This window comes from Lingula anatina, chromosome 1 (assembly GCF_051362555.1).
Source record: "Lingula anatina isolate TDL-2025a chromosome 1, LinAna3.0, whole genome shotgun sequence".
Lineage (NCBI taxonomy): Eukaryota > Metazoa > Brachiopoda > Lingulata > Lingulida > Lingulidae > Lingula > Lingula anatina.
Window position 1 is genome coordinate 65,963,351 of NC_141767.1, and position 27,714 is coordinate 65,991,064.

At 35.5% G+C, this 27,714-nt stretch overlaps 2 protein-coding genes across 15 annotated transcripts in view; one reads left to right on the forward strand and one right to left on the reverse strand.

Annotated features, from left to right (window-relative positions):
• Nucleotides 1–309: 309 nt before the first annotated feature.
• Nucleotides 310–27,714, reverse strand: part of LOC106172777 (uncharacterized) — a 28,803-nt gene continuing 1,398 nt past the window's right edge. The window contains exons 1-3 of one of the 12 annotated variants that reach the window (XM_013553666.2): nucleotides 26,583–26,751; nucleotides 23,353–23,797; nucleotides 310–8,087 (exon numbers count right to left, since the gene is read on the reverse strand). In XM_013553666.2, coding sequence (XP_013409120.2) covers nucleotides 3,857–7,993 — 4,137 coding nt within the window. In that variant the 5' untranslated portion in view covers nucleotides 7,994–8,087; nucleotides 23,353–23,797; nucleotides 26,583–26,751 and the 3' untranslated portion in view covers nucleotides 310–3,856. Of the gene's footprint in view, nucleotides 8,088–8,736; nucleotides 8,759–8,990; nucleotides 9,217–9,340; nucleotides 9,364–10,825; nucleotides 10,994–12,382; nucleotides 12,593–13,128; nucleotides 13,311–15,386; nucleotides 15,525–16,418; nucleotides 17,657–18,991; nucleotides 19,050–23,352; nucleotides 23,798–26,582; nucleotides 26,752–27,714 lie in introns of those variants that run through there. The other 11 variants (XR_015331907.1, XM_013553664.2, XM_013553670.2 and 8 more) reach the window with 11 other exon arrangements.
• LOC147764892 (uncharacterized) overlaps nucleotides 10,828–27,714 on the forward strand; it is a 34,278-nt gene continuing 17,391 nt past the window's right edge. For 2 of the 3 annotated variants that reach the window (XM_087000832.1, XM_087000853.1), the window contains exon 1: nucleotides 10,828–10,946. The gene's annotated coding sequence lies outside the window, so the exon portion shown is untranslated. The remainder of the gene's footprint in view (nucleotides 10,947–27,714) is intronic. The other variant, XM_087000838.1, reaches the window with a different exon arrangement.

Here is a 27,714-nt window from a genome sequence, read left to right on the forward strand (position 1 = left end):
TATCACTCACACCATCGCCCAATTTGGACATGGTGTAAAGTTCAGAAATACATACCTCAGAAATAAACTTTGCGTTATTCAAAATATGGACAAATTCATCACTGGTTCTTTTTTGCCTTTCTACTAAGAAATACAGGCTCACCTGTGCAAACAAAACGTGTAATTAAGAACAAGAAAGAAAGCAACTTTGTATTTGCTGGGAAGTGTGCTGCGGGTGATTTTTAGTAAGCGCAACCTCTTTTAAACCAAGCATCTAAGCAAACTTTGTGTAACATACTTCTCTAAAAAAAATTAAATCAAAAACAAATGAATTGTTCAGTACTGTATTTCAAACGACTGGTATTACACTAACAGCGCTGTCTCATTTACACCATATGAACTAAACGAAGTATGTACTGCTTTAGTACTTCACAAAAAATTAATAAATAATACATAAGGAAGGTAGACATAATTTGTTATTTGTTAACTAAAATGTTGACACTGAACAACAACAACAATAATATCTTAACAAAACACCCTTTGGTTGGAGTTTCTGTGCACAATGCGATTGCAATAATCATAATAATAATCCGTACCAGGACCACCGATTGTCTAGCTCCAGATCAAGTGATTGTTTCAAGGCTTGCTGCCTTTTTCATTTAGCATTGCACATTATATTTTACAAAGGTCCATGGGATCAACTAGATGGCAAGAATGGTCACTGGACCAGAAAATTACCTGAAGTATCATCAGACCAGAACTGATGTAAAATACAGTATAATTGAAATAAAAAACAATATGTTCTTTCAATACATATAAAAGGGATTCTACTGGAAATGTAATTGCCTGATACCCTCACAGATTGCCTGTTACAAATAAATACTAGTCTAGGACAAAGTCTGGTAAATAATATTTATCATGAACATAATAATAATAATCATTACAAATACCTTATGATAAGCCGCTCTGTCAGATACATACTAAAAATAATGGATTTCTGTCAGATAATACTTTAGTCAGTCCAATATTAAAAAAGATATACCTGTAATTTAAAGCTACACAATTCCAACAGTTACTCAAGTACCAGTAATAGATTGAATTCTTTGGGTCCTTTTGAAATAATGGTGGGGTTGGTACTAAAGTAATGCAGTAGGAATGCAAGGGGTAAGGCTCCGTGGTTTCTTTCTTTCTTTCCACCTTTAATTTTTAAATATCTCAGTATTGACAAATCAATCAAGAGTTTTCTCATTGCACTTAGTGTCTTATTACAAAATAATATCATCATAATTTTGCATGAGTAAACTCATGCTTTTGTCAAATATCAAATTATCATCAAACTGAGCAAATAATTTTTCTAAACTTCTGCAAAATAGATCTAGTTTATAAATTATACTATTATCTAGGGGGTGAATTTTGGGATTAGTACAACAATGTCCCCTTATTTCTTACATGACGTAAAAAAGAAAAACTTTAAATTGGATGAAAAAAACACACCCAAATTTGAGCAGGCATCTCCAATTACAATCCAGCTGCAAATGCCGCTCTGCTGTTCTCTTTTTACACATACAAAAATGATCACCTTTTTACAGGTGTAAGTGTACTTAAGGAAAAAGGTCAGGAGGGATTAATACAGACATGAACTATTACTTCACGAACTAAACATCTGTTACAAAACTTCCCAGCCTCAAAAATTTGATAAAAGAAGCCCATTTAAAGACGTTCATTTTCTAATAAGATGTGTACATGGCCCACTGCCTTCCTTGATCAGCACGTTATACACTTGACGAAAGTATAAAAAGTCTCAGATTGGATCACTACATAGTTATATGTACCTTAGATCAATCCATCTGGTTCATATTTTTACCTGTCCACACCTGTACTCGATAAATTTAATACAACAACCCCTCTAGGATTGGAATTACTTGCTATTTGCATGAAGAATTGAGATCTGTTCTGCTTGAGAACATCTTTACTGATACTTTAGTTGCACTTCAGGGTATTGAAGAGCTTTGAAATGTAACCCCTCTGACCCCTGTGGCCTATGTCATATACACCTACCACAGGCAATCTCAGGTGTGAAACCATCAGCAGAAGGAATGGGCCATGATATCTCTCAATGGGCCAGGCAACTGAATAATTAAAAGGAGAGAACAGTTTCCGGAATGGCCATGGAATTGAAGTATTTTTAAACCAGAATTTGAGCTCTACTGCTCACAGACAGTTGAGCTTAAATGGTCAATTTTCTCCAAATTTGGTCAGATTTTGGGTCAGTCTGTTTGAACTTGGGGCAATGAACTGCGTATGCATGGAATCACATATCTGCCCCTAGAGGTATCAGAGATAGAAATGTTGTGAGCAATCCCAATATATATATATTAGTACAAGACACATATAATCATATTTTCATAACCATCAAGAAGACAATCTTTAACTGACTTGAGCAACTTAGCTGGAATTTTTTTCTAAAGGGGTTTTTCCCCAAAAAAAGCAAGTCTCTGGTCTAGTGAAATATGTTCAAATTTAGATTACACATAATTTCAGCCTTTCTATGAAAGAAGAAAAATGTGTTTTAGACTGTAAGTGGTGAATACTGATATGGGGCTTAGGAATATCTATAAATCAGATCCTATGTAACTTTGTTACTTAGTCATCACATTGGACTTGGTTTTAAAAAAAATCCTAACAGAGAAAAAGAATATCTTGCAGAAAGCTCTGCAACAGCAAACAATGTTACAAATAAATAGCTTACTTTTACTGTACAATACCATCTAACCAAAAAACACGTCACAACAATTCACAAATATAATCTGTAATTTTACAATCTGAAAGTTTCAACTCAATTTTCAGTCTATCATTACCTATCTAAACTTGTGACCCTTTCAGCTGAATCAGACGTTTTCTGCCTCAAGAGACTTTTCAGTTAAATTAAAGAGAATAAATATGATAAATTCTACAGTTCATGAAGCAGAAAATTCTGGTCACAGCCTTGAGATAGCAAATACCTTCTCCATCAACGGCACAAATATCACAATAAGGTAGAGATACAAAAAGGTTGGGTAGAATCACCCCTGTTATGCAATGTTTATATATATATGTTAATGATTGCCAATGTGAACAAGTAGTGTCTAAATTTAATAAATAAAGAAACAGGATTGTGTACACCTGGGTTGGGTTATTTTGGTTATTGTGCCCATTACATCAGATATAAACTTGAGATTCCATAAAATTTGATTGTACATACTATCAAGAGATTTATTACACATAGGACCTGTGCCTTATCTGTCTGGACTATGTTCCACATTCATTTCCTACTGTATCTGAACAAAAAAACATACTCATAAATATTGCACAATAGTGTATAATCAACATGTAAAACATTCAGAGCTGGGACTTTCCAACATAGCTGTTGACAATTACAACTCATCTAACCTGCTACATATGAACTACATGCTATCTTATGGGGAAAAAGCCTTACACCTACTGGCAAAAATAGAAACAATCCACACAAATGACTTATCATTCCTGGTTCACTACAATGAGTTGAATATGTATGAAATATCAGATATAAAATTATACATTTTCAATCTTTAAGTTTTTGTAGCAGGTAAATAACACACAACAATTTTCAAGAACATGCAAACTTGCTCTGCAATCTTTCACATAGTAAAGATTTAGCTACAAACAAATAATCCAACTGCAAAAACCCTTAATCAGCAGCAAGCTACAGTATTTCCACTTCAAATGTAAAGCTACTTATTTGTTAATCAAACTTACAACAACTTCTTACATAACTCCACCAAGAATAACCTCATCATCCAATGGCGACATCTACCTGTTGGTTCGTTTTCAAGGTGAAGGTAGTCATCATGGATGCCATCTACTGTTCAGTTGGTTTTAAGTTAAAGGTTACAGTCAGTGGTTCTGTGATTCTGCTATTGACAGGCAGGTATACTGTTGAGGGGACAAACTGCTTGAGATCATTCTCATCCACCTGGGTCATCGTAAAGGATTGCATTACAAGGTTAGCGGCAAGGTCGCATGGAGCACCAAATGCTATAGGCTCATCGTTTGGGAAGTCAACCTCCATCTTTTCTTCTGACTTCCCTTCATCATCTCCAGAGATATGGTTTTCTTTGTTCAGGATCTGTAGCTTGGAGCTGCCAGGGAGTTTGTGTTTCATCAATCTGTGGGCAAAGAGATTGCTCTGAAACTTGGTTTTATATTCACAAAGGCTGCAGGAGAAGATCTTCATCTTAGGCAGAGGTCTCTCCAAAGCACTGCCACCATTGTGACTTTGACGCCCATGGGCAGAGCGAATGTGGGCAAAGCACATCAGCTTGCTGGGAAAGCAATCCTTGCAATGGGCACAACGGAACTTCTTAGCTTTGCCACCAACATGGTTTACTGTAGGGCTGCTGGCATTGCTGTGAGCTTTATCTGGGTCTGCAACACCATTCTGGTGGTACTGCTCAAGGTGCCGAATCAAGGAGTGCTCATAGCGAAAACTTCTCAGGCACTCATTGCAGTTGTACTTCTTCATATCCTTGCTGCTCTTGTGTTTTCTTTCCTCATGGGAGTAAATATTGGACAACCAACGGGTCTTGTATTCACAATGCGAGCAGCTGTACAGTTTATGCTTCATGTTCTTGCTGTACTTTCTTTTAAGGCTAAGACCAATGGCTGATGCAAGATTGCTGCTCACTGTCGGTCTGAACTGCTTGGTTAGATTAACTGGCTCAGCAGCTGGTTGGTCTGTGGCTTTCATTGGGGTGTCCGAAGCTTGTGAGCTGAGAGAATTTTCATGCTCTCTGGTCATATGCAATTCCAGACTGGCCTTGTCAGCACACACTTCACCGCATAAATGGCAGAACTGGCGTCCCTGAGCTGCACTTTGACCATTTATGAACTGAGATTCCACCTGACTTGCTTGCATGCCATGGTCACTAACCAAGTGACTTGTAAGCCATTTTGCACTCTTGAATCTACGATCACACAGGCGACAGACCTCTTTGAAATGGCTGAAGTAGCTATCATCTGCCTTTGGAGTCCCTTGTGGTTGCTGATGTGGTGTGGGTACAGACAAGGGCAAATTGGAGGTTGGCTGCCTTAGAGCCCCTGAATTAGACACTGGGGACCCAGACCCACGGTTGCTGAGGTTTAACTGGTTGCTGAAGGTTGGCATTGTAACCTCTGACTTAGGAGTACTAAAATCTACACCAAATGATTCAGAAGTGGACTTTGGTGTTGAACTTGCACTTGATGGAGAATCTTCATAGATGCCATGTTTGTTCAGCTTGTGTGTTCGCAAGAAATACTTGTTGCACAATTCCTTGTTACATAGGTCACACATCACCCTTGGATTGACACTGGAGGGAGATTCCTTCCACCGCCAAGAGATCTGCTCTGGTATTTCATTGCCCTCAGACTTAATTTTAAAAGGGGAAACATGAACTGGTTTCAAAGCCAATGAGCTTATTGGAGACTTCTTTGTGGTTTCTGGTGGCTTCTGGACTCGGATCCCATGGATGTTTAACTTATGAGTGCGTAGAAAATACTTGCTGCAGAATTCCTTCTTGCAGATTTCACAATAGGCTTCTGGGTCAATTCCCATTTTGATAAGCTCTTCTGTTGTGTGACTAGGCCCCTGCTGCTGCTCTTCCTGCTTCTGTTGTGCTTCTTGCAATTGCTGTTGGACTTCTTGTATTTGTTTCTGCTGTGCAAGTTGTATCTGGTGTGCCTGCTCAATCTGCTTTGCCTTCTGAAGCTGCTGTGCTTCTTGAACATGGCGTGCCTCTTGTAGCTGTCTTGCCTGGTGTATCTGCTGTGCCTGCTGCGAGGCTTGCAAGTTATTCTGTTGAGAAGGAGATGGCAAAGCAGATGGCAAAAGCTGAGGTGGTTTCTGTTCAACTTTCTGTACTAGGGACGCCTGTTTACCATCAGAGGAGAAACTGTCATTGCTGTCTGTCTTGCTCTGTTCTGGAGGTTCAATGCCATGGATTTTCATGCGGTGTAATTTCAAAAAATATTTATTACATACCTCTTTGTTGCACAACTCACACATGACTCTATCTGCCATCTTGGACATGACCATGTTACTGAACATAGTATTCATTCCGGGGCCTGACTGGTTGGATTCACTCTTAGGGGTTGACTTCCCACTCGTGGAATCAGCAGGAACTGGTGTGTTCTTCCCTGAATTCTGGGCTGCAGTCTGGTGGAAAGCTAGCTCTTCATTCCTGAACTGCATGGGCAATGGTTGAGAGTGGGGGATCAGCAAAGGAACTCCTTCTGGAGTCATGATGACCTGAGGTGGTGGGATGCCATCCATTTCCTGTTTAATGGGCATGAATTGGAATCCTGGTGGCAAGGGTGTCATGGGCATAGGTGGCAAAGGGAATGGCAAGCCTGGGCCTCCTGAGGACCGTCTCACATCATCCTGGATACCATGTTTGTTTGCCTTGTGAATCTTCAAAAAGTATTTGTTACAGAATTCCTTTCTGCAGATTTCACAATAAGCATCAGCATTGAGGACCCCCATGCTTCTCAATGCATCATTGGGGACTGGGGCTGGTAGTGAAGAGGAAGTTGCCATAGTTGTGGTTGTATTTGGTTGCTGCTGCTGCTGCTGCTGTTGCTGCTGCTGGGTGTTGGGTGCCAATGCTGACTGCTGCTGACTGGTAGGAGGGTTCAATACTGCTAGAGATGTAGGCTGAGAGATGGGTTGCAGGAGAGGCTGGGTAGGTATAAGACCCATAGGAGGAAGAAATGGACTGATGAACATCACATTTCCCATGCTGGTTGGTGGCATCATCATAGGTCCCAGCTGACCTATACCGCTGGTTGCTGGGTTGCTCTCATTAGGAAGGTTAATCAGATTGTTGATGCTGACAGTCTTTTGGTTTTCTGGCTTTATTCCATGGACATCCAGTTTATGTTTCTTGAGGTAGTATTTGTTGCAGAAATGCTTCTGACAAATTTCACAATAATCTTCTAAGTCTACTTGCACTTTGGTAGGTCTTTGTGGTGTTGCATTGGAGCTGCTTTCTTGGGCTGTTGGTTGATTCTGATTTGGTTGTGGAGATTTGGTCTCCTGTTCCTCCATGGTTGAGGTTGCTGCAGAGGATACAACATTGGTTTGCTCTAGCATGGTGGCAGGTGGCATTGTTCCAGGAAACACTGGGAAACTCTGGCCGGTAGGGGGATACCCAGGAGGACTGCCCTCAAATATACCATGCTTGTTAGCTTTGTGGGTTTTCAGGAAATATTTGTTACAAAACTCTCGGTCACACAGACCACAGTAAGCTTCTGGGTGGAAGATACGGTTTCCACTTCTGGCAACCTCTCCTTCCTCTGGTTGAGAAGATGTGGACATGTCTAAAGGTTGGGCATCATCTTGGCCATTCACCTGCGAGCTGGCTTCTATTACTTGGCTATCTGGTTCAACACCCTGTTCTGCTGGCTCTGCTTCACTGGGAGTGGCCATTCCCATGCCCTGTTGTAACTCATTTCCAAGACGATGGTATGCAGTTGGGAAATTTTCAGTACTTTGGTGGGCAGCATGAACATGAGATTCTAGGTCGTCTTCAGTAGTAAATGTCTCTGAGCAGTGATCACAGCCCAGAAGTTCAACTTCCATTGCTGTGTCATCCTTCCCATCATCCTTGGGAAGGTCACATGACTGAGGTAATACAGCAGTAGCTTCTTGCTCAGTGCCCTCAATTTCTATTTGAGAGACACGAATGGGTTTTGACTGTTTGCGCCGACTGGACTTCATTTTATTGTCAGTTGTCATCTCAGTGTTGTGTGTTTGACAGTTTTCATCAATTAATAGATTCACTGAGGTCAATTTGTTGAAATTGCACAAACTGCTGGGGTTCAAGTCTTTCAGCTTTGATAAAAAAGTAGTTTCTTCATAAGCTGAAGAGTCCTTCAAGTTCTGCAGTTTTTCTACTAAAGTTCTCTCCTCAAAAGAGTATTCATCTCTCTGATGGAAGATATTAGGATGTCTAGGCATTATCTGATGGATTCAACTTTCTCAAAGCCTGACACAGCTTCACACGCCGGGTTCTTCCCTCCTTCTTTACTCAATGGCTGTGGGTTTAATATATCTGAAATGACAGAAATATTTCAATTATGTTAATTCACAACTGTCAATTCAATAAGAAGTCACCTGTAATTATCTCCACTGAGGATTGTTGTATAATTGTAAGAATTTTGAATTGTTATGGCAATCCAGGCCATACAGACGTCTAAACAAATGATACCTGGTTTCTATCTGTTGGCAAATTTCTGCTTTTGAATACTACACTAATGTGATTTATATTCTAATCTAAAGGTTCTGCTGATTTTTAATATGAAAATTGCCTTTCTTCATAGAATTTTTGCAATTTATGGGCCATTTGTATCCATCAAATTACAGACCACATTTTCAATTGTTATTCTAGCTGATATAAAATGGCCTACTGATGAAACCTGGCTTTGTCTATTTTTAAGGCAGGATCTCTATCTCATCAATACAATCATCAGTCAGTTTTAATCCCACATATGCTGCAACTAAAAGTATAATAAATCAATTCTAATATGCATTTCTGCTAAGTTGGATTATCAATTCCATTGTCAGTCTAATCCATTGAAATAAAGGATTAAAGAAAACCCGAGTACCACAAACCATTTCCTAATAAGGCTCTGCCTCATTTCTTTGCAATATGACTGTGTATATCTGATACCTGTCCCAGACTACTAAAAATTACTATTTACTTTTGCATATGTTTATCTAGCCCTGTAATCTGGGAGATATGCCAGCGTGCTATGCAGCGCATCTGTGTTCTCCAAATACCTCAAATTTGGCAAAATATAAAAATTGAGCAGATGTCTAAAGTGCACATAAATCCCCTGCACATCTGTTCCCCTCAAACTGACATCTTTCTATATAATAGTATGTATATAGAACATGTTCACGGCTCAGGTATTTGGCTGAGGCTGTAGGGGAGGGGAGTGCTGGGTTCCACTACCTGAAGATTATCCTGCAAATGATCTTGAGAAACACTAAAATAAATCAACCTAATGCCTTAAAAATCTTCAGCAATGAAAAAGACTGTTGAGGTCTGAGCTCCCATTCTCTGCCAGTCCACTTTCCAGCTTAACAATGATTGCAATATTCTCATAATCTGCCAGATGAAGCAATTCAATAGCATAACTGTTGTAATGAAGTGAAAATTGCAGTTCCTATTTCAGATTTTTATTAAAATGTCAGCCAGGATTATTGTCTCCTGTTCCTCTTCAAAATCAATACCCAAGTTATTTTACAATAGAGGTGGACAATTTTCACCTTACAACTATCTGGCTCATTAACACCTCCTACCTTATTACTCTTCTTGCCACGAACTGATTACAGCCCTTATTAATTTCCACGGCTAGCCAACACAATAAGACCCCCAGTTATAATGTCCACCTCGCTCTCCACAGTGTTACACAAATTCTAATTTATTCTAAGATCTCATAGTTAAGCTGTTAGCAAAACAAATCAAACAGAAATATACACAAACTGAAGTTCTCAGTGTCATGAAAGTCTTTCATGGCACGAGTTTGCATTTCATATCCCACTGAGTGATGAAACATTATATAGGCTATGTCACTGAATTAAAATTTCCATGCAATAAAGCTATTCATGAGCAATGTAAGCAAGCTGTTAAAACAACCATCAAAAGGTTTCCAATTTTCTCAATTTAATTCATTTCTGTACCAATACATACATCTGTGTTGTGATCATGTACAAAAACTTTACCAATGAACTTATTCCACCCTCAAACAAAGCCTATTGTTCTAAGGTTGGTAACTTTGCAGTCAACTTATGTAATACTTTTAAAAAACACTGCCTGCCACCACTGCCAAGTCGATAAGCTTCTTACAAATTTAGTTGAAAGCCAACCCATTTGAAAAGCAATTTGCAATTTGGGCAATAGAGCCCATTAAATTTTAATGACCACCTATTCATCAATAGTGGTCATCTGAATACAATTAGTAGTTTATTTATTTCAAAAGCTTGGGACCAATAATGGGACCCTGCCAGGCTTTTCAATCAATTTAATTTCCTTTTCTTCTTGCTAACCAAGTAATTAGGCTTGAAAATTAAGGCTTGCATCGTGCAAATAAATCTCACCCTAATGACACAGAGTTTAAGTAATTAGATAGAAAATTCACATAGCCTACTTCCCCACAGACAATAGTAAAATTTTTATCAATTCCTGCCCAGGTGAATTGGTGCAATATCTATTGAAATAATTGGATGCCTGTGTGTTTACTTGAAAAATACCTCTTCAATAAGTCATGTTTATTTTTATTCTCTATCATAAATGCCTAAGGCCTTGTGTAAATGCCCTGGACAAGTGTGTTAATCCACACTTATTTGCATTATTGCACATAAGCAAACATTTTAAAATTGCATTCTCCAAATTAAAATGCCGCCTTTCCTTTAGTCATAAAGCAGAAATAAAAATCCATAAAATACAAAATGGTTTCAGCTAGTTCAGCTGGATTTTACTGCGAGAAATATTGAAAATGCATGACATTAGCATAAAATCGATACGCACGTATCTTTGCCACTGAAACTACATTGATAAGCAATCAGCTCATTGAAGATGCTAAATAAAAATTTAAAGTTCAGCCCCCTTCACGTCGAGCTTCGGACAATAACACTACAAAGAAACACTGCTAACTGTGAAGAAATGAGGTTTCTTTTTCTACCAACCACAGTTATATGTTCATATACAATTGACCCACATATTTCTTGATTAATGTACGACGAAAAATGAACTTTACGAAAGAAAATTGCAAAATTATCGCTCACCACCGATCTGCCTGACTCTCCTCAGCCATCTTGCTATATACCCAAAATGCAATAGCAAAATGGCTGCGCCCAGTAGGCGAAAAGTTACCGAATGTTTATTGTAATTAGCAGATGTTTAGAGGTTTGTACCTATTTTCATTCCACGTTTTAATAAGATGTATACGTCAGTTACTAAAAGGGATTGTAAGCGAGCGTTATTTATCTATTATATAGCACCTCTAATATCATAAGGGCCGGGTACAACATCTTGCCATTTGTGGCAAGCGCAGTACCGAATCCACAAAACTTGTTGAGATAAAAATATCATTACACGGTAAAATCACCACTGTCATGCACAGAAATACATAAATATAATTTAACAATTAACAGTGATGAACAGTAACCGTGATTAATTCGTGACTTTTTGGAAATTCCATGTAGAATGTGCGAACGCAAAGTTCGCAAGAAATTAATGTACTGTAATATTACACCTTCGCTTAAGCAGACTTTAAAGTTGTTTTTTTTTGCGGTAACCCCCCCCCCTCAAACATAAGTATTTTATTTGCATTGTTTTTCAAAATTCAGTTATGTGGTAACTTTGACCAATCTCTTTTCATTTTTTTAATTAGACATTTTTGCTCTCACTCTCTCTCTCTCTCTCCGATTTGTAACATGCAAAGCACAGGGTTTTATTATTAATGACCAAGAAATCGGAGTCCATTTGAATGTAGACTTTTTAGAATAATCTTGCAATTAATTTTTACTCATGATAGAAGCTAGGTGGAAGATGAGTATCCTGATACCATAATATAACTTCACATATACCTAAATGATATACTACAGTACATGTAGCTAGTTCAGTACTTGTGACACATCTGCCTGTTTGATGTTGATAACCAACTTGAAATCTTACTAGTTTTTGTTTGTTCTAAATTAGAAAATAAGGTTGCCTTGGCATTTGCATCACAATCATTCAATAGGAAATAAAGCAGTAAGATTAAGAAAGTGATATATCCTAGTAAATCTGGCAGAACATAAATACTAACAGAGGCAATTAAGCCTATACGTTTTAAAGGTATTTATGCAGTCAGTATAGTACATGTATGGGAAAAAATGGTTAGCATGGTTACATTTCATATACGTTCATTTCCATTATAGAAAGCAGTTACATATATACTTAATTGGAAAACAATGTTTTTCACATCCATTTTATCAGCACCTGTCCAGGACTTTTGTTCTTTTGAATCTGGCATTTAAAAGAAATTTTACCCTTTATCTAACTTTTTACAGTATAATTATTTGCTTTTCTTAACGAAATTGTTGAAATCTAGTTAGTGGTTCAAATTTTAAAAGATATTTGATGGGCACTTTTAGGTAAATGAGGCAGTAGGAAAAACCATAAACTGTAATGATTTAGTAGAACAATTTTTATGCATGTTTCTTCAGACTGAATGTCATCAATTGAGGCCTACAGTGTACCACCTAGATAGCTACCTAAGTTGTAAAAATACTACCAGCATAAAAATGTTAATAACAAAACATTACATAAAAAAGCAATTTTCCAAAGTATTAACTTACTAGCATGATGTTATAAAGATCTATCCCATAAATGCATTCCTACAATCTGTAAGCCATAGAGTTGGTCCTTCTTGCAAATTGTACGCTGAACCACCTTTTCTGGTGAGCTTCAGTTATACTAACCAGGCACACGCCATTCATTGACTGTACTCAAAGTAATGCCTATATATGTACACTTTTAACTTTACACCTAGCTGGATGTTATGTTTGCAAATGTAGACCACATGAAACTACATGCCAGACTTGAAGAGTTTTGACCTTAATCTGAGGTTAAACTGCAAAGCTGGTCTAATCTGATTTATGGTCAAGCATGCAAGGAAGACACCTGTTCTCAGAACTGAAATGGCCCATGATATATATATATATATATAAAGTATGATATTTGATAGTCAGTAAATAATATAATTATTACTTATCATAGTAATTTTGCTAGATTTTTATTTTACACTTCCTCTTTGTTCCCTTATTTTAAAAACAATATAAAGTGGCTTGAATAAAAAATAAGGTAATTAAAATTTAAAATTTTAATGAATATAATTTAACAGGTGAATGAAACCTAAAATCAACTTTGTTGCAGTTTATAAAAGATAATCAATTTAAAATCCATATAGATTCCTGAACCAATAAGTACATTTGTCTGAAAAAATAAAAGTGACACCCCAAAACAGCCCATAAGATTTTTCATCAATATAGCATCAAACCACACAGTGAATAAAATGAAAAATATTTGCCAATAATTGCCCTACCTGTCCTGTGCTGCACCTGCTGCACTGCACTATAACACTTTGATTTTATATGTGTAGAAGAGTCTATTACATTCTGATGGTGAACAAAGGTTCAATGTAGTTGATTTTGTCAATGAGATGCTGTCACTTTTGCTTGTCCTGCTTGACTAAGTCATTATTCTTCTGGACCTATTTGGAGCTTAAGTTCTAGTAATGTAAATGAACACCACAGCAAGTTTGCTTTCCTTTGTCTTCAGTCTCAATATTTTAAGGCCGGATTATTGGGTTTGGACTCTGACACCCTGAACTCAATTATGTCCAATATCCATATTTTTCTTTGCAGTTGAGGCCTGTATACAATTGAAATTTTGATTTTCTTTAAACCACGCCTACTAAAAGGGCTTTGTCAGTGGCCATCCTACATTCCGTACATAGTTCAATTTTACTAAGTTGATTTGATACATACATATGTGACCTCAGGTTTTGATACTCCACTGAGCTTTCAAAAAACTTTGTATTTGGTTGTACCAGGTGTCCTTGGTATTGCATTGAAATTGAGCAAATATTTGCTATTCAACCTCCATCTTCCCAATGACATTTCAAATGAAAACATGCTACAAATACAGCCTTGTCATAAAATATTCCATTTCACAACAAAATTGTATCAATAGCCCCATAGAATGTCAATATTGCATCAAATAACAAGATGGAGCAGACAAAGAGGGTCTTTTGGGAACTTCGAATGAAAGTGTTTTTTGTTGATTTTACTTTTTATTTTATTTTGATTACTCCCTTTGTTATTTCACTTGTTCATCTTCCTCACAAATATATTAAAGTAAGACACAGAATAAAGAAAAAATTCTTTCATGTTGGTACCAAAAACATGCAAAAAGAAGTTTATTACCAAAGGCAAGTATGTACATTAAAATAAGAAAAAATTCTCTAGGACCATGTTTTAAATTGATATATGCAGACGTAAGATAAATTAACAGTAGTGCTAACATGTGAAAGTGACATAGAGGCACATTTGTAAAGTTGTTAACAAAATTTGAGCAATAGCAATTGCATTGGGTGTTTGCTAATCTATCTGTTTCTTTGATATGAAATCCCATTAATGCCCAGTGCAGGTGTTGCAGTTCACTAACATGGTATTAATGTGCAGGAAGCAATGAATATATGTTAAAAAACGGCCCCTCCAGCACTACATGCAAAGTAGATTTGGAATTGAAAACAGACACTGAAATGTTTTCTGTTCTTAATTGCTTCAGACAAAATCAAAACATATTAAAAACTGCTTTCTTTAAATATAAACATTTTTAGTTGTCAAGTTATCTTGTCTTGCAAGTTATTCATGTTACACTCAAATAATTTCATAGAAAAATAGCCAGAATTTACAATAAAACTTTGGAAATAGAATAAACTTTTGAAAAGATTGGTATTTTGTAAAAAATAGCATATTGAATTAAACTAACACTATACAATTATGACAGAAAAATTTTGCTCTGAAATATTAATATATATGCAGGAAATCTAATTCTGTGCTTTTCTATTTTAGATATTAAATATAAAAATATGAAACAAGCTTTGGTCTTGAAGCCAAGTGTATGACTCCATTATTAATCATTTAAAAGACATAGGGGCCTGGGAGCAAATTTTTTGTATTATGACAAAGTGGGTTTTGTTATTGGATAAAGATATTGAAACTTCCTCTGTTGTTAAAAACATTAAAAATTAAAATTGAACATCATGCACAGTGGCTGATTATGAAGAGAAGTGCTATTGAATGTGTCACCATGATAGAAGTCAAAAAGAAGACATCTGAAAAACATTTGTTCAGTGAAAAATAAAATTTGATGTAGTTGATGTTGAACATTTGGTAAAAGTAAAGGAAGTGTAATTAAAATTCATTCTGTGGTTAATTTTTGACCATTATTTGACACCTACAGTTTTTAAGTATTTTTAAAGGTTCACAGTGATCTAGTTTGTGTGCAGATTCATTATTGGAAAAGGAAAGAGTTTTTTCTTTTGGAAACCTCCCTTTAAAATTGCTTCTGTACAGTTTAGGTTTGTTTTTTAAAAAGGAAAAAAAAAAAATATAATGATAATACCAGGATTTACAGATATATAGTGACATCTTGCATGTAACAAGACAGTTGGTCATATAGACAACAGGATATTATCACTATGTTGCACACTTTTAAAATAAAGTAACCAAGTTTGACAGCTGCGCTATTTGCACCATGCAATACATTAGACCACAACATAGTGAACAAACATACCTGTGTAAAAAAGTCTGTTGATCTTTCCACCAGATGGTCGCAACAGTCGGGATGCACCTTGTCTTGTTGAACACAAGTGTGAACAAAGCTGTAGAAAAGAGGTTGCTCTGGGCCATGACTGTCATAGCAGGCCTCAATATGGGGAAAAATGGCACTATTTCTTGTAAATTATGTAAATTATTGTTTTCAACTCATTGTGTCACTTAAGTAAGGCTATCACTGCCACCTGACAGGAATTCCTAAATGGAAAGTAGATATCTTTTAAACAACATCAATCTGGACTGGGCTTATTAATCGACACTGATAATTAGTCTGTGTTATTAATATAAATCATTTCAGATACTCAACGATTGGGCCAAATGCCATATTTAATGCTTCCCATGAATTGCTAAGTGATATCAGTTTGTAAATTGTAAATGACAAGTATTCACCCTAAATATGCTTTGAAATTATGGAGATGGTAGAATACATTGTTTCTTGTGGTTGGGGATTGACTAGATTCATGTTGGCAAGGAGAATAGTACTGTTAAGATGTTATTCTCTTTTTTGTTCAGTTATGGTACTCTTTAAAACCTTATATAGACTGTAAAACTGGGCTCCAGGAAGGCAAAGCCAGGCAATTTAATAATATTAAAAGAGCTGTACCAAAGTGTGCACTAATTACACTGATGTGTGTTCAATACTTAACTTTGAATTATATTTCAAGCACCCTTTGTTCTCAAGATATTTATATTCCTCCCTGCCTTTGTTTCACATTTTCACAAATTTAATTTCTGGTGTTCTGCAGCAGATGGCAGGTGTTCTCATAGCTAAATTGGATATTTTAATTGAATTTAAGAAAAATTGTAGTCTAAATTTATTGACTCCCGTTTCCTAGGAGAAAGAACTTATTGAAGCAGATAAAGATTCGTTGAAAGGAGAACGAAACAAAGACAATTATAGTGGATTAGTTGATTTCACTATTGGTAGTTGAATTAGCTTTCAGCAACCCAACTTAGCTGTTAACATACAAGTTTAATTTTATTTGTCATTTTTATTCACAGATACTGTTGTATCTGTGCATTATGCTGTCAACACTTATCAGAATTTCTGATAATATGTGTCACTCTCACCTTCTGAGAGGTGTAAAATCTGTTATGGATTGAAATTTGAATGTGCTAGTCAAAATCCTCAGGGTGTGGCAATGTATTTGAACATTTTGGAGGTGGCTTTAAATATTTTCCTATCACAGTCGAAGCTCATAATGGTTTAGAATATATGATATATATTCAGGTAATATTTGCACAGAAATGTACAAGGACAACCAATTTTTTAGTAAAAAAAAATCATTGTTATCTTAGATAAATGGGACAGGTAAACATTGTTACTATCCTTTTAAATTGAGAGAGAAAAGAACTTAGTTTGATTAGTAATGTAACATATGGTGCTTTTAATACTGTACACGTTTATGACTATATTGGACACTGAATCAAGGCGAAAGAACAACAACAGAAAAAAGCTTAAGCACTGTTGAAACAACGAAATGAAGTGAAATCATCAGAAAGATTGAATTCAAATGTTTAAGCATATATTAAAACACCTGTAGATGTGTACCTGCTTTCTGTAAGCATCCTGTTTGCTATTCAGCTTCAGAAATAGAAAGCGTGATAAAACTAGTAAGAATGTAAAATATTTATAGGTCTACCAGTAGAATTGAAATTCACAATTTCTATTGAGAAGTGAATATAAAAGTAACATTGCGAAAGGGTCAACATTAAAATCATGAGAACAGGAAAAATGGCATTGTCACTTTATGATATGAAAACATTCATTTGCACCCGTTTTTATGCTCTTGCACAACACTTATACAAACAACACAATGCACCAGCCTGTATGCTCACCTACATATGGCACACATGCACACGCACACGCACACACAGACACAAACAAATTGAAAGTATTGGCAACTTTCTTTCAGCAAACATGCCAGAGTTTCAAAGACTAAAATATTCATGTATCTACCAGCATAATTGAAATTTGCAATTTCCGTTGAGAATATTATGTCAATATAGACCCGTTTTTTTATTTCATCAAGGATAAGTGGATTAACATTACAACTATATTGAAATGGAGCACAAAAACAATTTCACAGAAGCTGGGTGGCAGTCAGCAATATCCCCCCTTGCACTCTCACAGTAGCATCCAGTTTCTTCATAAAATGTGTCAGAGGTTCTTATTAACATGTGCTTCCTGGACTTCATCTTTAAGGAAACGGCACTTACCAATATAGACTGTTGACAAAACAATAAACAGAAAATTAAATTAGAATAAAAATGCCTATTTGTTTGGAATGAAACATGAATTTTATATATATTGATATATATTGTTCGCCAATTTAAATCATGAATGAAATGTTTTTAAATCACTAAATAATCTTAGCCATAAGGATTGCACAACAAAACATAGTTGGCTTGAAATAATGATAACTTTAAAAATACCTTCTGCCCCTGTTCTTGAACTATCTTTGTGGTCAATATTTTTATAATTGATCTACCTCATACTTAGTATAATGGAAAAAATAATTTAATTTTAGTCCAGCTCACACTAAACCTGTTTTATAAAATAGAATTGACCAGTCTTTGGTGTTTGCATTTTATTATTGACATTTGATCCAAATGTCAATATTATACCTGACTTCTGAAAGTCTGTCTCCAATTATGAATTTAACCTTTCAATTAAGTGGAAACTAAACGTCTAGGGATTTAGTTGCAGAATTGTATTCATTGAAATGCAACAATAAATGCTACAAAGGTTTGTAAAATGCAGATAAAGATAAAAGCTTTGTGACTAATACAGCGTTACCTTTAGAATTACATCATCAGTGGTGTTTATAACATGCTGATTCTCTTAATGGACTAAATTGATAAAATTGACAACTTCCATATACTAATTACTGTTATTTACAACTATTCCTGCTGTTGTGATATGCATCTACTCATAACTGTTATATGTGACCTTTGGTATATGTGACCTCTGTTAGAGGTAACCTCTGCTTATCACTTATATGTGACCTCTGTTAATCACCAATATGTGACCTCTGTTCATTACTTAAATGTGACCTCTGTTAATCACTAATATGTGACCTCTGCTCATTACTTAAATGTGACTTCTGCTCATCACTGTATATTTGACCACTGTTCATAATGGATTTATGTGACTTCTGATCATCAGGTTTATTTGATCCATTTTTGTGTGGAAACCACAATCACAACATTTGCACATTTTTTTCATTTTTGATTTTAACCTAAAATACTGCTTGTCAAGTGGCTTTCTATACAAAACACCCTTCAAAATTTGTGTGAAAGAAGAGGGACAAAAAACATTTCTAATTCGAAACTCTAGTAGCCTTTAAATGATAATGTTTATCCTTTAGGGGATGTGAAGCCTACCTTCTGAAAACAGTACCCCACTGGAGCACCTTGCTCTTGGACTTTTTAAAGGTGCAATAGATTGAACCAAGTGTCAGTGGAGTGTGGATTCCCAGTAACACATATCAACCGCTTTTATTAATTTCTTATACAACTCAAATAACATTGACATGCTAAGGGATAAATGGAATTTATCACCTGATCATCCAGAAAAGAGCTTTAAACTGCACCTTCTTCAAATTTCTGATCTACTTATCTGCCCCATTTACACACAGCATGAAAAAGCAAGCAGAAAAATTAGTTCAAATATCTTTTTTCAAGGAATATGAATGATGTGATTTGTCATTTCTCTGAGTTATACTATTTAAAAGTACATGGTGGCATTCGGTCGGCTTTTGTGGCAAAAAAATTGCCTCCACATGCATCTTTAATGATTATTTTGGATCATTGTCTGATTTTTAGATTTTTTCTTTTTGTAATCATTATGGTTTATGCAACAATTGTTTTAATTCTTTTTAAAAGGAGACTTTTTAGGATCTGGTAAATATGTTTGAAATAATTTTGCATGTAACAAATAAGCCTGAGGCTGTCAGAAGGAATTGTTATTCTGGAATGATAATCTTTTTTAACTGTTAACAGTGCTAAATGCTTGTGAACTCAAAGTGAACAAATAAAAATACTGATTCTTTTTTTTACTGCCCTAGGTTGGTGCATTTTAATGTTCAGTTCAATATATTGCCAATGATTCATCTTCTGACATTACAATGGAATAATGACTGAGATTTCCGGTGTTGTCAACAAACCATAATTTTTCTTTTGATTATTTGGAATGACCCAGAAATTGAAGTAATGGCATGCAGATGTGATGGGATCTGCATATAAAATAGACTTTATGGAGTTTTGATACAATTTTGCATGCATAAACTTCCCCAAACTAATTCTGAGGTATGTGCTAAGAACAGCCCAACTTCTGGCTGCCATTTTTCTATATTAATATTTTCAAACCGTTGATTGCATGTACTTCATAAAGCTTAAATGTTTGTGTGTATGTTTCGTGTCAAGGATGGATCAATAATTTTACAGGTTTTGAAAGAAAGCCTTAAGCCCAGAAGCATTAAAACATTGACTACAAAGATTAATTGGCTACTCTGTGTGGATGGAGATCAAAGTAAGACGAAGTTGTCTTGATGAATTTTTACTTTACAATTGGACGGTCAGAAAATTTACAAGAAAGGAAGCCATCAAAGGAATAGGATATTTATTCATAATTATGTGCACAAATTCTAGTCTTTTAATGGTGTTTTTGATAGACTAATTGATTCCTCTAGTGGCTTTTGCTTTTCATTATTTTGATCTTTTCATCATCAGGCGTTTATATGAAGACTGGCCATTGTTTTAAAGGGCATATGGTAAAAACACTAAAAATATACGTGTGAATTTTGTCAAATTCTAGATGTTAATGATAAAACCAATTATAACTGGGTTGCTCTATATAAAATGTGTTATATACATTAGTGTGCCAGCATGTGGAATATGATTGAAAAAATAATGATGGTATTTTCATGATCTTGTCACTGTGGGATATCATAAATTAACTGAATTTTAAAATTTGAAATGAGGGCATAACATATTTAGAGGAAAATTATGCTGTTGGTTGAAGCAAGCCTATGAAACAAATGTAATGAAATTGAAAGACAGAAACCGGAGCATTTATGGTTTTATATATTTTTTTCAATCAAGTTGAATTGCAGATAGATTAAGTGCAGTTGTGTTTCTTTTTTCATCAATCAATTTTTAATATCCCCTGGAGTGAGATATTAAGTCGAAGTAAAGTATTATGACTAAAGTGAAATGCTATTCAATAAAATTGGGCTGGAAGACTGAGAAAAGAAAAGGTATGGATAATTGATTGGATGATCTCCAATAGTTAATGTACATGAGTTTTATTCTTCGATGACCGCAGAGATTGACACCCTCTTGTTTCAATCTTGTCAGCACCACATGGCAGATATGAAATATCAATAGGACTTGATCTCCTATTCAAGAAGCTTTTCATTGTAAATGGTTATTTGATACACAGGGATTAAATTCTCAGGTTGATTTCTTCAAAAACACCTGAAATAACAAAAAAAGAGTTGGACTATGCATGACCCTGCCCCTGTGACAGCTACATTATCAGCAGGACAATAGAATTTCCAGGAAATCCTGTCACTTTTTATGTAAGAGAAAGCAACAGGAGCTCTGTGATAAGAAGTAATAAGGGCTCATTGCAGCCAGGGAGCTCTTGATCTAATTAACACTTGTCTGCACTATGGTGTTAATAAGGGGTATGATGCAGGTGTGTGTTGGGATTGAAATAAAAACGTCACTTTTTATGTCAGAGATGTTTAGGAATGCATGATTTACAAATTAACACAAAAAAGTCTCCATGTGAACAGTTGGAGTGACAGAAAAATAAATTTACTCTCAAGAGTAAAATTTCATTAAGAACAACAACTTGGTTTTAAATGTATCATATAGTGATTTTAAAATCTCTTACTTATCTATTTAAAAAAAGTCTCCATGTGAACAGTTGGAGTGACAGAAAAATAAATTTACTCTCAAGAGCAAAATTTCATTAAGAACAACAACTTGGTTTTAAATTATGTATCATTTAGTGATTTTAAAATCTCTTACTTATCTTGATTCCTTTCTCTGTCAATAGTCAAAACTTTTTGTTCACCAGATGTATAAGCGGATACTTTACTAACTATCTATATGTGATGAAATCAACAAATAGATTTGCATATATATATATGGAATTTGAAGTCTAATAGTGGTGGCCTAATATATCAAGTACTTGTACCAATATTTAGCAATATCAATATGTGTGCCAGTGTTCCAATTAATTTCAGTGCCAATAGAATAACAATGTAGATAGCTAGTGGCCAGCAAATGAGCCCCATTATTAAGTAATCATCAAATAAATGTCCAGTATTGATTGTGCAATAAAACAATTATTGGCCATGGTCATCTTCATTAGGCATATGTTGACAAATGTCAGGGGCAGTTTCAAAGTTATTTCATTAACCTCTCCACTGGGAAGGAATGTTCTCAAAACACATTTCAGCATATTGATCAAATTGTAAAAAACTTCTAAGAGAGTTGGAGATAAACAAAATTCTTACATCATTTCGATTATTGAAAAGAAAGTGTTCATAGAACCTGCTCTCATTATAGAAGAAATGAATTAACATTTATAAAACAGAATTTGAGGAGAAATAACTTTTTTGCAGTCACTTTATGATGAGTGGCTGGCCTCATGAATAAACTTTTCATTGATATAATACAAATCCTTTATGAATGTAATGGCATAAAGTTCATGTGATGGTCGACTATCCTCCAGTCTAATGGCTTCAGAATGGGTCACAAGTCTAGACCACCCCCCAGGCCACTTCCTCTTCCTTGACTCAGTCAAAACTTAGTTTGTTTAAAAAACTGAGAGTGCATTCTGCTTTTTAGTTGACTCGGGCCAACACCAATGGGCGACTTGCTGTCTCCCTCTCACCTTACATACAGTTTACTTAAACTGAAGTCACAGGGTCATTTCCCAAAATATACCCTCAGGACAGTCAGTTTACAGATTATTAAAAGGTTTCAGAAAGATGATTTTACTTACATTATAGCTTATCAAAGGTTGCTCCATTATTTCTGGTGATAGTTCGATACCATATCAATATTTTTAACAAGTTGGTCTGTGGCATCTTCGAACATATGTTATAAAATTTTGATGATGTTTGAAGCTATCTGGTATTACCTCATTTGTAACTGTTTATGAAAAATTAATGTTAACCAGGCCAAAAACACTTTCTTAATTATGTTTGAAATTCTCATAAGGGTGGGTGCCCTTTTCTTTTTGTACATATATACATAATAACCGTATTTAACATAATATGCATACATTAGTAGACAGGATACCACCATTTATTGTTGTAATTGTCTCACATAAAGAAATTTGTACGAAAGCCCTTGTCATGATATTTTACTTTCCACTTCTGAAATTGTAGTTTTATATAATTTACTTACAAAAATTTATCCATATGAAAGTATGTACATATAATAATTTCATTTGCAGATAAGGCTTAATTTTAGCAATGTCATAACCTGGAGAGAGATACATTTCACATCGGCTTAGTAATTTTTTTAAAGTTTATGTGGTCTTTTCTTGGGGCTTGAGCCATGAGGACTTCTGTCATGTAGCCCAGCTATGAACTGTCACTGACCTAGCAATGTCAACGGTTTTCAACCCTCAAGAGATGTCCAGAAGTGCAAAGCAAGGTGACAGATAAAAGGAATAGGCAAGATTTGCATGTATGATTTTATGTACTTCTACGAAATGTTAACAGTTTCTTGCCTGTTTTTTATGCGTTTTAATCAAGGTAGAAATCCTGTTCATCTCAAATGATTTTTTTAATTGCTGTTTTTGATGCACAACTTTGAACTGTAATGCTTGCATCTATATCACAGCAAAATTCTTTGACAGATTATAATCATCCATTAAGGATTAGTGTTGTACTTACATTATCTAGGTGATTGATAGGCCAAGTAATAGCAATATCCCAGGAACCATCAGGTGTAGGCTGCTGTCAGTATGACAGAGGGGATATAGTCACTGTGTCCCTCCTCCCCAGCTTGTCTGGCACACAAACACACTCACTCACACACCAAGGCCAGTCTGTTGTGCAGCAGATCACCCTGACAAGTGTACTCTGCTAATTGTATCAGTCACACCCTGACCTCTGCTCCATGTAGTAGAATTTGGTAAACTCGATAATGATTAAATGGCATTAATTTAATTTGTAGTCCCCCTGGCTACTCCGTCAGCTTTGTGTGGTGGTCGTTTGGGGTGAATTTTAATGATTTATCAAACAGCCAGACCCTTCTGTTCTCCATACAGATGAGGTTGGAGTTTTAAGCAGGTGTGTTGGCTCAGCATGGATGGAGTGCTGTTGATTTGACCATTTTCTATAAAAAGAACAATGTTGATCTTTTTCAGCTGTGTTTAATCAAAAAATAAAAAATAGAATATTAGAAGCTTCTTTTTTTTTTAAATCTGGATACCAAAATTTGAATTTGACTAAGAAATAAGTTTGCAGTACCCATTAAGTCAAAAATGTCCTTTTCTCAACTATGCAATGAAAAAAAAATGTATATATGTAAAATAATGACAATATATTGAAATAACATATACACCAAAAAGAAAAGTATCTCATAAAGAATGTCAGTGGTCTGACATAATATTACAAAACCGGAAAATCCAAACTGTGCAACATCTTTATTACTGTGGTAATACACCATCAATAACTAGCGACAAAATCAGTATACGCATCTGTGAAAAATTTATATTTCATCAAAAGTTTTAGACATATATATTTTCAAAACAATGAAATGTTTAAAATGCTGCAATTGTACAGATGTGTTTCTCCAAATGCCAAGGTTAAACAGTAGGTGCAAGATTTGCAGGCTACCCTCGATTGCCCAACTCAGGAAGAGAAGAGAACAACATTTAATTGCAAACTAATCAAGGTTGTTCACTGCGGGCCAGGTTAATTATTTGACAATGACCATTTCTCCTTAGGGTAAAATGAGACTGCAAATTTGATGTTCCACCTGGCGGGTATGTGGAGGGACGGCATTAAAATTCAGCTGGAGTAAGAACAGTTGGTTAGCAAAAAGCAAGCTATCAGCACAGCAGTTCAGGGCATGGTTTGTAGTCTACTGCCACCTGGACTCTGTATTTCTAATAGTTTATAACTTGGATTTGTAGCACTTCACAGATTTTATTATTTTATCAAGAGCTGAACAAGACTTGCCAAAATTACTGGCCAAATTGGGATGGAGTTGTTTATAGCCTGCTAAGTGCATTTTATATTAGTTCCTAAGTCACACTGGAATATGTTTTTAGAGATCTTTTCTCTGCTGGCTTTAAGCGATAATTTCTCTGTCAAAACCACCAAGTTAGCTGAACATGAAATGAAAATCAAAAAGCGTTGCACATCAAGTTACTAATGATGATGTCTTGCTGCATCCTTTTGACAAATTAGCTTCATTTTAGGCAGCAATGGCACATATAAACTGCTGATCTAAGCAACATCTTCTGCTGTGAATTGACAATCAATGCAAAACTTTTATTTTTTTTTTCAATGCAATTATTGTAATATTTCTTACTGCGTGGTTTTCACGTATGACTTCACTGGCAGAAAGATGTGCACCTGTTGTCACCTTGTTTGCTTGTTGACAAGTTTGATGGGATTTTTATTTATTAAAATGTCAAGTGTCCATTTTGACATTGATATCTATTCAATTTTCATATAGTTATTTAAATAAGGGTATTTCCTGAGTACAACTAAACTGATGCTAGATACCACCTAACATCCCAGAGATATGTACCTTATTTTTCTTTTCTTTTAGTGTAATTTAAGAAACAATACTTACAAAATTGGTTGTAAATGTATCACTGACAAATAATTTCAGTGATGAAAACATGTAAATGTTTTTCTTCATTTTGTGTGAGAGCTCTTTATACTTAATGGGAGCTATAAAAAGAGAGAGTTGTGTTTTTTTCTTCTTGATACCACCTCATCCTATCTAAGTATTCTGACTTTTTCCTAAACTAATGAAAGAATACTTAGTTTTGTCTTACTTGTCCATTATACTGACTAATGATCTGCTTCTGTTTTAATCCCAGACTTTCACACAGGAATTAACACAAGTCACCACATAAATAAAAATGAACTTCACCAACCAAATGATTATCTGTGAAATCGGAAGAGGATAGGAAAGCCAGATCATTTATGTCTCATCAATAAAATATCTGTATTTCTCTTTCCTGTAACGGTTTTAATCTATTTCTTGTTCATAGGTCAGAAGAGTTCAGCACATTGCTGTAATTACAGGAGGCGTTTGCTTGCTCATCAGAACTTGTTCGTCATAATGTTTTTATTGAAATAAAGAAGACACATTTCAATTCTGTTGAAAAACATATTTGATTTTAAGTGTTAAACATGTGGAGATGTATAAAGTGTAATTGATAACTCCTCACAGATTGACTGCTCAAATCTGTCTTGATTTAGCCGATCATGAAAATTAATATGATATACAGAATACCAGGAAGTATCAAAATGCTCTTTTGGTTTGTGCTGGAAACTGCATGCATCTGCCTTTGAAAAATGTGGAATAAATGTCATCTTGATGGGGAGGCTTTCCTGATGCCTGCTCTCTGATAATGAAAAAAAACCAATTTGTTATTAATTATCATCTTGTTCTAAAATGTGTATGTTTGTTCAGTAACATTATTAAAACTAAAACCCATCTGAATTGATTGTTTAACACAAAGCAGTAGTTGGAACCAAGAAAGTTGGTTGTGCCCCCCCCCCCCCCCCATCTTCCATTTCTCGGCGCTTGCAATCCCCAATATATTTTTTCATTATGCACATTATCTATTTTATGTGTAATCATAAACTTGTGAACAGTAGAACTCAACAAGTTAAGTTTGTTTGCTAAAACTGTTGTAACTGATGTACAGCCTCTTTTTTAGTCATTGGACAGTTTTCTTTCTTTTATTGATAGCAAAAAATCAGGTGAGATGGACGTCTCTTTTAACCTAATACCAGAAACTAAAGTTAAAATCCCTGGACTCCTGAATATTTTATTTGCAACCAGCCTGGGTAAAGGGAGAAGCATACAAACAAGGTCTGTGTTCTTAAAGGGAAGAGTCTAATACAACAGTTGGTTTAGATAGCTTTCCTACCTGAGTTATGTAATATCTGTTCTATCTTGGTAAATATGGCAGACCACTAGTTTGTAGTGGAGTTGAGCAGATTACTTGGATAAACCCCCTGGGCTGTGTTTCCACCCAGTGATGAGGCTTTCTGTCCCCTAATCACACATGAGCCCACAGCGTACATGTATTTCCAGACTACTGGCAATGCAGACTGACGCAGAAGAATAGAAAAGGTGTGGGTTTTAACTTAAATTGAGGACACAGGCAAGGTGCAAAGTATTGAATTAAACTAGGATGGAGTCTGAATGTTGATAAGACTTTTTTCCTGCTGTGGCTGTTTCTCACCTTGCTTGTCAGAACCTGTTCTCAGCGAGGCTGCTTAACACTGGGAACAGTCTCAGTGACATCATCAGGTGGCCATATTACAAAGAGATCATGGTGTGGTAGAACTTGTTTCAAGCAATCTTTGTAGGCAAGTGGCACCAGACCACCTCTGGTTTAAGTTAGACTAGTTGTGAACAAGACAGCAGTTTTTTCAGTCATGTTTTTCGCTTGCTGATACGCTGTTATATATGGTGGGAAGGAGAAAGTTTTAAGCATCCTGGTTCTGTGAATAAAACAAGTTAATGATGAAGTACTTAGGTCACTGTCCATAAATCTTAATCAGTTTGGGTTTTTTTCCTTTTAATATAATGTAAAGGATGTGCATTGAAATCAGCACAAATGTTAAGTTTGCTCCCTCCCCCTCCCTGAATCCAGTTTCTGTATATCATACCTATTACAGCTTAGTTTGATTATTGACATTTAATTCATTATCCATAATGAGAAATAAAGCCTTTATGATCTATCGTCCCTATAGCAGCTTCAGTATGTTGGAAAAATATGGAAATGACTCATTTGGTTAGAACTAGTAATTATATAGCAAATTTTGTTTAGCACCAGACTTTGATGCTAAAGTAGCTTAATTTGCTCCCTGTATTCAGCCAAGTTGCTGTGAGTTGGATAGTCCCCTTGGGCAAGTTGTAAGCGGCATTCCAAGTGGCAAAATGGCCTATCCCTTTTGTTAACTACTGGCTAGATCAAGCCATTCTGTTTTCCTAGAACAACCCTTAACACTACTGAATTGTAATTTATATCCTCCTAGGAGCTATGAGCCCTG